A 12,026-nucleotide genomic window follows, 5' to 3' on the forward strand; every position below is an offset into this window, starting at 1 on the left:
GTCTCACACCCGTGGACCAGTGGGGGCTAGAGTGGAGTTGTTCCAATTGGTTGGCTGAGAGTATGCAGCATGGTTCTAAGCCTGGGGAATACCAGCCATGAAGCGTGGGCTGGTAGGGGTTGATGACAGGATTGGACTGGTTGGTCAGGTGGGCCTGGCACTCCTCTTTATGCTGGGCCAGGGTCACATTGAGCGGCTTGGTGGCAACGCTTGTTCATCTCTGTCGTGGCCTTGGTGGCTTCCTCAGGCAAGGAGAAACAGATGAGGCTGGATCCCTTGCTGTGGCCGCCCTCCATCACCAATATCCCCATCACAAATACTACGGCATAGTCATGCTGGACCTACAAAAGGCCTTCGACACTGTCAATCACACGATTCTGATTGACAAGCTAAAAGCAATTGGTTTTGATAGTCTATCAGTGAGCTGTATGCAATCCTACCTGGAGGGGAGAGAACAGATGGTGGAGGTAAACGGTACCCTATCCCCCCCCTCACAGTGAGCTGTGGTGTTCCACAAGGAAGCATACTAGGACCGCTACTGTTCCTAATTTATGCAAATTACATGTCATCAGCTTGTGACTGCAACTTGTTCCTGTTTGCGGACGACTCAGCCCTGCTGGTCTCTGACAAGAACAAGTTACAGGTTGAAAAAACCCTCAGCTCGGAACTAGGCAAAATCTGCATATGGCTTGCTGATAACAAACTATCATTACACATGGGCAAAACAGAGTCCATTCTCTTCGGTTCAAATAACAAACTCAGCAAGACCGACGGCTTCTCAGTTACAGTGGGTGACAATATTGTCACAAGGAAAGAAGAAATTACCTACCTGGGTTCCATCCTAGAGGCAAATCTTTCCTGTGACAAAATGGCATCCAATGTAATAAAAAAAAGTCAACCAACAAACTAGATTCTTGTACCGGATCTCCTCACTGGTAAACAAGAATACCCTGAAGACTCTGGCAGGAGCACTCATTCAAGGGTACTACGACTATGCTTGCATCTCATGGTACCAAACCAAAGCACCTCAAAGGCACTAAAAACAAAAATTACAAACATCTCAAAACAAACTGGTCAGACTACTGCTTGACCTTATTCATAGAACCCACCTCACCCCTGCCCACTTTGACAACCTAGGATGGCTTAGAGTAGACGACAGAGTACAGCAACTTGCAATGGGCCTGGTCTACAAGATACACTACACGACCAAGGTACCCATGTACATGTCAAAATACTTCCCAAAGGTCAGTGAATACCACGATCACAACACCAGAGGGAGCTCCAGAAATCATGTTAAACCCAGATTTGGCTCAAACTAGGGACTAAACACATTTCGCAATTATGCCACATCAATGTGGAATGCCCTACCCAAAGCTTTAAAGGAATGTGAACCACTACCCACTTTCAAAAACACTCTCAAAGAACACCTACGGGAGACTGCAATTCGAAACTGGCCCCTGTAAATGTCCTAACCCAACCCCCTCCAATGTACAGTAAATGACCAAGTATGGTTTTGTCAATATTCCAATGTACAGTTTTGCTTGTACAGTTGTACAGTGTCCCCCACCCACCCACCCCTCCTACCCAACCCCCCCACCCCACCCACCCAACCACCTCCAATGTACAGTCCCCCAGCACCCCCCCAACCCCACCCCACCTACCCAACCTCCTCCAATGTACAGTTTCTACGTCAAATATATATACTCTCTTTTCTGGACTCTTTTTGTATCACAAACAGTACTGTATTTGAAAATCTGGTATGTCATAAATGTATAGATGTAGTGTAGCAGTACTGTCTATCTGTATGTCGTGTATGTCATATATGTTATGATGAATTGAAAATGGGGGACCCTGATGTAAACAAGACGAAAGTCTTTCTCTGGTCTGCATCCCCTTAACAATTGTATGTATTTAGCTGTACTGTACCCATTCTGCAATCTGTTAATAAAGTTTTCAATCAATCAATCAATCAATCAACCACCCTAACACTTACCTAACCCAAAGGGAGAGAACTATTCTCGTCATCCAAGCCATCATCCAGGTTCTTCACGTACAAGTGCACAGCCTGGAATCTCGTCATGTGGTCCTGTTACATCTGCTCAAACCTGCGCTTCAGCAACTATATATATATATATTTTTTTATCTTCAATACCTCTGTCCCTTTGCATGTGGGGAAGTTCAAATGTTTATTTTCATATTCAGAGTAGGGTGGACAACAATCAGCAACCTTTTTTATTTTATATATTTTCCGGGGGTATAAAACCATAAATAGCATCGCAATGTAATGATCGAGTCAAAATGTATCCATGTATCTCCCTTCCAAATTATATTTTGGCTCCATTTATTTTTTATATTAAACGCCCATAAATTACAATTGAAATTCAATAGCGTTACATTTGAATTAGTTTTGAGTTTTAAAATCAATGCCGATTTAATTATAGGTATCCTCCCTTCAATCAGTGGCAATTATTTGCTCAAATCTTTGCTCCAATTCTTTTTTATATTAAACTGCCATACATTATCATTTAAATGCAATAATAATGCAAAAAAAGGCAGAAGTGGGGGATTCAGGGGGATCCAGCCAAACCTACTATATCGCTTACAGCCTTTCCATCACTGCTGTTATATCTTTCTTTACAGTAGTTGCTGAAACGATTTAATTTCTTTCACAGCCTAATCCTTGGTGCGGTTAATCAGAAATGGAAATGCAAAACCCAGAACAACAGTTTATATGTCACATTCAACAACTTTATTTACATTCAAGGTACATATCCTCAGAAAATTGAGGGAACAATTCAAGTAATAACTTATACAACTTTACAATATTTCACACGGTGTAGCCTTTTCACACTGTATAAATTCAGGGGAATCATACTTTCTATCTTTTGCTTTACAAGCATAGTATTGCTTACATTAAAAATAGCCAAGGCTGCTTAGTACAGTATATCTTTGATATGAATACCACATAACGTAAGGTTAACAATTCCAGAATTAGATACAATCATTTGGATATGTGATATCCGCAGGCCTACTTATGAATATGATGTACCTTCTAGGTTCTGGGACGCCCTCTCTAAGGTTTTGCTGATATAGCTCTATTGTTTCACACTCTCCAAACCTCAAAATGAGTCATTATGCAAGTTCAATTGACCTATCTCAAACCCGGTCCTCTTCTCTTGAGCTTCCAATTCAAGCAACAGTTGTGATGGGAGGATCAAGAAAAGAGGGCGGGCTCGAGATAGGTCCATTGAGTATTTCTAAACCATAGTTTGTGGGATAATAAACAACAGGCTGGATCTAAAAGTGTATTTACAAAATGTTTCAGATAAACGCGGGCCCAATACCATGAAACATCAACGTCTCTTGCAAGTGCCTTCTAGACCAATAAAACATGGTTGAAACATACATCCAAATAGCATTAAGCCATTAATACATTGTATCCCTCATAAAGGCATCCGTTACAATCCTCTGTATCAGGCTCTCGTTTAGATTTTTGTTATCAGGGGTAACATACAACTGCTAGTCCATCTGAATCCACGAAACAAGGAATGTTCACCTATTATCAGCAAACATATGACCAAAAGTGATGTGCAATCACATGATTAGATAGCTTTATAGAGAATAAACTCATCTGCAAGCTTTGACGGAGTAGGAAACAGATTCAATCATAGGATCATTTGATAGACCCCATTAAGTGTTATAAAGTAAACAAGCATTGTACTGAGATGGAAGAAACTGTCTTATTGTGGCCATCCCAGATGTCATATATTATATATAATGGCTGGTCTGGATCCAGGGGAAAATGATGACACCTTTGTCCACCACCACCATGGCCACTCTTGAGCTTGCTACCGTACAACTGTGCCACTCTTTCACTGCTCTTGGCACCCCAAATGCCTAACGGACCTATCTCAAGTCCCGCCCTCTTTTGTTGATCCTCCAATCACAACGGTTGCTGCCCTCGGACAAAGTCAACTCCTTCGAGCACTCGTGAGGCAAGTCAAGCCAGAACATAATCTCTCTCTCTCTCTCTCTCTCTCTCTCTCTCTCTCTCTCTCTCTCTCTCTCTCTCTCTCTCTCTCTCTCTCTCTCTCTCGCTCTCTCTCTCTCAGTTCAGATCTGGTTGACTGTGTTCTTCTTCTCTGAGCTGTGGAAGGAGGTGGGCTCCCAGCGGCGCAACATGCTGCCCTTCATGGTCGCCTGGCGCTTGGTGATGAGGTAGATCTTGCGCAGGACGGCGCGGCGCAGCAGGATGTAGACCCACGGGTCCAGGATCTGGTTCCAGGAGGCCAGTCTCACACCCATCACCATCAGGGTCTTATAGGTGGACAGTTCGTCCCCAATAGAGTCTCTGTAGGAGTGTATCACCGACATCAGGCCAAAGATCTGTACAACAAGACGGCACAAGCACTGTGAATTATTTGAACTAGACCATCTGGTTTTGAGAGGTTTACTCGTAGCTAGCATATCATTATCCAACATTCATTTGTATTGCAGTATATACAGTACATGGGATTTGGCGTTGCTAAGGCACAGATTGTATTGGGGGCATTCATATTTACAAAGATTTAGATTAAATTCAATTCAATCTGAATAGATTAATCAATTTCCATGATGCATATAATGCATATATAAAATATAATGTAAATAAATTGTAAATAGAGAATAGAATTATGAAAAAGCAGTGTTCTGTCTTTGTTGCTAGCATGAGGTCACCAGTCTGCTATTTGACATAAAGCCTTTATTGATGCTTGCCAATAGGCGAAGCATCCCCCCTAGGACTAGGCTGCTCTGTGTATCCGGCCAGTGCCTTACAACTACAATGTGCTTTCTGTTGTGGTGCAGGGGCCTTCTGAGGCAACCATAGGGAGCAGGGCCAGACTGAGGCAGCCATAGGGAGCAGGGCCTTCTGAGGCAGCCATAGGGAGCAGGGCCAGACTGAGGCAACCATAGGGAGCAGGGCCAGACTGAGGCAGCCATAGGGAGCAGGGCCAGTCTGAGGCAGCCATAGGAAGCAGGGCCAGACTGAGGCAGCCATAGGGAGCAGGGCCAGACTGAGGCAGCCATAGGGAGCAGGGCCAGACTGAGGCAGCCATAGGGAGCAGGGCCAGACTGAGGCAGCCATAGGGAGCAGGGCCAGACTGAGGCAGCCATAGGGAGCAGGGCCAGACTGAGGCAGCCATAGGAAGCAGGGCCAGACTGAGGCAGCCATAGGGAGCAGGGCCAGACTGAGGCAGCTCACAAGCATGAGCACAAAGTGCTAATGGAGTTGTACTAATATACAGAACCTCCAATAGCACCAAACGCCTCCTGATAGAATGTTCTCTCTTACACAACATTCTGATGGGAACAACATTGACACAGCTGATCCAAGATAAGCACTCCTACTTTGACATTCTTTATGAACATTGACTTAGCTTGACACCTTTTCCCAGAAGTTATCTGGGTGCTTGCTGCGTGTGTGTGTGTGTGTGTGTGTGTGTGTGTGTGTGTGTGTGTGTGTGTGTGTGTGTGTGTGTGTGCGTGGCGTGTGTGTCTGTGTGTGTGCGTGTGTGTGTGTGTGTGTGTTGGAAAGCCTTTATCCACCCAGTATGCAGAGTCTTGCTCCTACATCCCTCTACTCACCAGCAGGGGGCTCCAACAGATACAGGAGGTGACCATGATGCCCACGAGCTGCACCACCATTTCGATGTCATGGTGGGACTTGGCCGAGTGGTGGGAGCAGGGCTTCCTCCTGAGCCGGGCCAGCACCAGTGTCAGCCCGCTGATGGTGTTGCACACCAGCGCCACAGCCAGAGAGGCCAGGCCCAGTCCGGAGAAAAGCAGCACAAATGCCACGTCGGCTTCCTGTGTGTCTTCCAGCACCTTGATGAAGCACCAGGTCCCTGGGTATTGGTAGGCGTAAGAGCCCAGCTGGAAGCAGGGCAACATGGCCACACAGAGGACCGCCAGCCAGATGACGGAGAGGGAGATCTTGGCGCGGGTGGTGGTGACCAGGTAGGAGTGGAGCATGGGCCGCGTCACGCCCAGGCAGCGCTCGGCCGCCATGGCGCAGCCCAGGAAGAGTGGGCACAGGCCGAAGAAGACCATGCTGCCGCCCAGGAACTGGCACATGGCGTCGGCCGAGTCGTAGTCCTCGGCGGGCACCCCCCCGGAGAGGTAGAGCCGGAGGACCAGCGCCCCGGTGATCACGTGCCCGGTGAAGTCGGTCGCCACCAGCGAACTGGCGAAGAGGAGGAACGTGGCTTTGGAGCGCCGGCGCTGGTGCGAGTAGGCGTTGGCCAGAATGAAGAGGGCCACGATGTTGGAGATGATGCCCAGGGTCATGGACAGCATGGCCGAGATGGGGCCGCTGGAGGCGGGCCGGTCTGAGGTGAGGTTCCCCTGGCGAGTCAGTCCCTCCATGGCCACCTCGTCCTCCGCCATGCCCTGGCTGTGGTTGGAGAAGGGTGTGAGGTGCGATAAGGCGGAGGAGTTGCAGTGGCCCATGGCTAACATCACTGGAGGTTACGAGGCCCCTAACTCAGAGAGGCTGCAAGAGAGAGAAGAGGCCAATCAATGCATTTGCGCGGTATATGAGCCGGAAGCCAATAAAGCATTATTGTTGCTGATGTAGTAAGCTAAATGATTCAGTGAACACCAGCATGTTTACAGTTTATTTAATCTAAATTAAACTAAATTATAGTGATTAAACCCAATCTCATTTACTGATAACCTTTATTGAGAATTGCTAGACTGACATTCATATAATTTCTATACCTCGGTGACAAAATATTTACCAGACAAGATTTAGGCTACCGAACCTTCTGTCAACAATCCATCTCCCACAAATGATCCTTTAGAACCTCTTAAACCCAACATGACAGCTGCTCAGCGCTGCGCACTCTGCCCAGGCCGACAAGTTAGAACAAAGGGCAAGTTATAACAGTTCTCGTTGACAGGCACAGAAATAAAGACACATTCCTCAAGCTTCAAACTCTGTCAGAGTCTTTGAGAGTGTTTTAGAGAAGGCCACTTAACAAAATGGACTCTGACCACATAGCCTATATATTTAGTTTAATTGAAGTTCATTCATGAGCAGGCCACGTTGATGGCAAACCTTCAGGCAATACAATAAAGCAATCAATATGCACAATAATGTATAGTAAAACGTAGATGGTATAGATTTCTTATACAACCTGCTCACTCCAAATGCTGAAGCAAGTCCATGTAGAAAACATATAGTCATAGATAGTTTTACAATTCAATAACATTATTAATATAATAATGTAAAGCATGGAACACTTTGTGACCTGCAGTCTATATTGGTGTTGACTTTTATGTTTTATGTGCTATACATGCACCTTTGCGTTGCCTGTACTGGAACCTTGCATGACACAAAACAAATAATCAAATCTTGTAGTGTAGATTTCTCCATAATAATTTCTGTAATGTATGGTATTCATGCATGACAAATTTATAAATAAACAATAAACACAAATTAAATAACGTAATTACATACATGTTGGTGATACATTTTCACTTGGTTTATTGTCCTTTAGGTTATCTATAAACAATAAACTTTAATGTTGTTTTCATAATCAACATTTCCTCTAATTTACTTACTTTACTAAGTTGTATTCTAATGTGGCGGACTAATTTATTAACTTTTATTAGCTGAAGGCCTATATGATTTGGACTGAAAGATATCAAGGCTCACTCACCACAGCATTGGAGACGGATCATTTTCAGTAAAGCAGAATATCCAAAAGGAACGTTGTAAAATGTTAATCCTTTCCAAACAAATAATCCAGAAATCCCAAAGAGCGAAGAAACACCTTCGCCAAAGTCTTCAACGAACTGATGAACAAATGTCCTTTGCCGGCCCGAACAGCAACAATCATGTTTCCATTTGATAATAACTGTCGACGAGCTGTCCGCCGGGGAAAGCTAGAATTGATATCGTTCGTTTAACATTTTCCATTGTGTCAAATTCCTTTGATCAGAGTTTCATGATCGGAGATGAGTTGTGTGGTTGGATTCGTCCATGCTGCCACTATACACCGCAGGTCTTCTGAGCGCTCATCTATATATAGCGCGTCTTCCCCTCCGCCTGCAGCCTCCATGGGCGGCCCTGCTCTGCGCACTGACTGAGTCAAGTTCAGGTCTCCGCTCTTGTTGTTTACTTAACAGAAGTAGTAGAAGTATAGTATACCTTGATGTCATCATCATTTACCGTCATCTGCGTCATTATCTGCTAATTATCTTCTTCTCTTAACACAAATATGAAATATCCTGCATTATAACTATTTGATGATGAAAATGTGGCAAATTGCCATAAAAAATTTAGCTATTGTAAAAAAAAAAAAAAAAAAAAAAAAAACGTCAACATTTGCCTGCAATGTTGATGAGGTTGATGTTTCATGCTTGTGTCACAATACTTGTAGTGTGTCAACAATTAAGGGACACTGATGTTCTCCTGCTTTTAGTTTCCCACTTCCCACATTGTTGTGAACATGATGTCTGGTATCACCAAGAAACGGTGATATATAACGATATTGATGCGGTTTTAAACATGCAAGAGATTCGGTAACAGCCCTGTTACCATTCCATGCATTAACCGGTTGCGACACCATGTCATATACATCGCAAATCACACCAAAAGGTCATCGTGGAAAGTCTTCAAAGAACACCATCAATTACTCATATACTTGGGAATTGGTTAACTCACAGAGGAGACCAATAGATCTTCAAAAGGCTTTGTCTGCAGAATATGATGTGCACAAACCAGACTCTGTTGATGCAGCAAGGCATATACTGTCCTCAAAGACTTAAACCAGAAGCAATGCCACCGACAAGTGATGCTCTCCAGTTCCATTTGATGTGAGTATACACTATAAAAGAAAAAAGCCTGGAGAAATGCTCACTGTTCCGTTCCTGAGCTTCCTGCACCTGTGGACATGGGATGGAAACACTGTGATTCAGACCACAGCCCATTCTGATGTCATTGAGACCAATCCCGAAGGTTGCCTGGAAATTATTTTGTGTGAATGCCATGCAATGCAAGACACGTTGTTACAAATGTCACAAACCCGGGTTTACGACAATGCACAGCAATGTGTGTGTTTCAGAAATTATGAGTGTGATCAAACTCCTTCATGAATATGTTCTAGTCCAACACAGTTTATTCTACCGACATCAGGACGAGGCATTATGTTCTAGTCCAACACAGTTTATTCTACCGACATCAGGACGAGGCATTATGTTCTAGTCCAACACAGTTTATTCTACCGACATCAGGACGAGGCATTATGTTCTAGTCCAACACAGTTTATTCTACCGACATCAGGACGAGGCATTATGTTCTAGTCCAACACAGTTTATTCTACCGACATCAGGACGAGGCATTATGTTCTAGTCCAACACAGTTTATTCTACCGACATCAGGACGAGGCATTATGTTCTAGTCCAACACAGTTTATTCTACCGACATCAGGACGAGGCATTATGTTCTAGTCCAACACAGTTTATTCTACCGACATCAGGACGAGGCATTATGTTCTAGTCCAACACAGATTACACCAGACATCAGGACGAGGCATGAATATGTTCTAGTCCAACACAGTGTGTTCTACCAGATATACTTTTTTTTTCAATTCTAAATCATGATTTCAGTTTGGAGTCAGTAAGACTATTTTTTTTTAACTCACATCTCTGCTTATTTGTATTTATTGAACTGTTTACAAATGTGTCTCAAACTACAACCAACTCTCTTTCATGGTACTGTTTATTCTTTATCCATTCATTTAAAAATCCTTCCTTCAAAACCATGACCGCAATAGTCCTTGTGTGGCTCAATGGCCATTGGGAGGGATTGACATGTTGCCCTGTCATGCCTGAATAAGCATCAAGAAGTATTTTGGGTTAACACAGGTGTCACACGTACTTTGCATGTCCTGGAAATGTCCATATAAAGCGTTTTTCTTGATTTTACCTCATGAAGTCCCAAAGGGACACCAGTGGAACATCCTGGTGGGGTCATGTGACAGATCATGTGATGTTGTGCTCCCATAAACCACCTTTCCACAATGATGACTGATGGTGGTGACTAAATTACAGAAGTAACATTCAAAAGCTAGATTTTTGTTGCTAAAAGGTAAGATTTGCCCATTTAAGAATTATAATGCTTACATAACATGGTCTTTATGATATATAACCTGTTGTGAACACATTTCTTGAATAAAATGATAAAGAAAACAATTGATAAAAATCGCTGTGACACATACGTCACACCGGGCATATCACCTTAAAATGTTCATGAAAATTTGCTGTGACACATATGTCACAATGCGAACAATTATTATGATCTGCTCAGTTAATTTGTCTGATTCAATGATATTTAGTTAATATATTTTATATTGTTCAATTGTTCATATTAAAACAAATATCAGTCATATTTCAATGTAGTACCCTGTAGTGCCATGTAGTAGTACCCTGTAGTGCCATGTAGTACCCTGTAGTGCCATGTAGTACCATGTAGTACCCTTTAGTGCCATGTAGTACCCTGTAGTGCCATGTAGTACCATGTAGTACCCTGTAGTACCATGTAGTACCCTGTAGTGCCATGTAGTACCATGTAGTGCCATGTAGTACCATATACTAGTACCCTGTAGTGCCATGTAGTACCATGTAGTGCCATGTAGTACCCTGTAGTACCATGTAGTACCATGTAGTACCCTGTAGTGCCATGTAGTACCCTGTAGTACCATGTAGTGCCATGTAGTAGGCCTACCATGTAGTATCCTGTAGTACGGCTGCACGGTGGTGTAGTGGTTAACACTGTCGCCTCACAGCAAGAAGGTCCAGGGTTCGATTCCCGCTTGGGGACCAGGTTTCCATGATGCCAGGTACCCAGGTGGGGTATCTCCCAGGCCTTTCTGTGTGGAGTTTGCATGTTCTCCCCGTGCTTGCAAGGGTTTCCCCCCCGATAAGATAAACCCAATGGAAAAACATGCACAACAACAGATCGCTAACGCTGTGGCGTCCTTGACGAAGACGGACAGGAGCACTTGGATTGGTCCCCTGGCGCGGCTCACGTTGACGCCTGTCTGCTCCCGGCTGCCCTTGGGGGGGAAGGACGACGGGATGGGTTAATCGCAGAGACGAATAGCATCGGCGATCCTACAGAGACAATGCATGTGTGTGTGTTCCGGTGTGTGTGTGTTGAGGATAATTGCATGCCAATTAAAGACCTCTGAGCAGGTCCTGCATTATTATATTATTATTATTATTATTATTATTATTATTATTATTATTATTATTATTATTATGTAGTATCATGTAGTACCATGTAGTGCCATGTAGTACCCTGTAGTACCATGTAGTATCCTGTAGTACCATGTAGTGCCATGTAGTACCATGTAGTACCATGTAGTATCCTGTAGTACTATGTAGTACCATGTAGTACCCTGTAGTACCATATAGTACCATGTAGTGCACTACATGGGAATTAGGAATAAGTTTAATGCTTAACGCCCAATGTGACATATATGTAACTTTTCAGATCTTTGCCATTAGGGGGCACAATTTTGAAAATAAATTCAGAAATGTGTTCTTTGTAGTCTATTTAGTCAGTCTTATGCCCCTCATAATTTTCCTTGAAGTAGAAATGGGTGTGGGTTCTAATGGGTTAAAGTTGGGAATCTGTGCATTGAGCATTGTTGGATTGTTGTGTAATGGGCGGCACGGTGGTGTAGTGGTTAACACTGTCGCCTCACAGCAAGAAGGTCCAGGGTTCGATTCCCGCTTGGGGACCAGGTTTCCATGATGCCAGGTACCCAGGTGGGGTATCTCCCAGGCCTTTCTGTGTGGAGTTTGCATGTTCTCCCCGTGCTCGCAAGGGTTTCCCCCCCGATAAGATAAACCCAATGGAAAAACATGCACAACAACAGATAGCTAACGCTGTGGCGTCCTTGACGAAGACGGACAGGAGCACTTGGATTGGTCCCCTGGCGCGGCTCACGTTGACGCCTGTCTGCTCCCGGCTG

At 44.1% G+C, this 12,026-nt stretch overlaps 1 protein-coding gene across 1 annotated transcript; it reads right to left on the bottom strand.

Moving 5' to 3' along the window:
- Positions 1-4,113: 4,113 nt before the first annotated feature.
- Positions 4,114-6,394, bottom strand: ptger1a (prostaglandin E receptor 1a (subtype EP1); the record flags this gene model as incomplete). Its single annotated transcript, XM_084318591.1, has 2 exons — positions 5,626-6,394; positions 4,114-4,386 (listed from the first exon to the last, which is right to left on the bottom strand). Exons 1-2 carry the CDS (start codon positions 6,334-6,336, stop codon positions 4,114-4,116), a joined length of 984 nt encoding a protein of 327 aa, XP_084174717.1. The 5' UTR covers positions 6,337-6,394.
- Between the last annotated feature and the right edge of the window lie 5,632 nt (positions 6,395-12,026).

The sequence above is a fragment of the Notolepis coatsorum genome (genome assembly GCF_963971535.1).
Source record: "Notolepis coatsorum genome assembly, chromosome: 7".
In the NCBI taxonomy this organism is placed as follows: Eukaryota; Metazoa; Chordata; class Actinopteri; order Aulopiformes; family Paralepididae; genus Notolepis; species Notolepis coatsorum.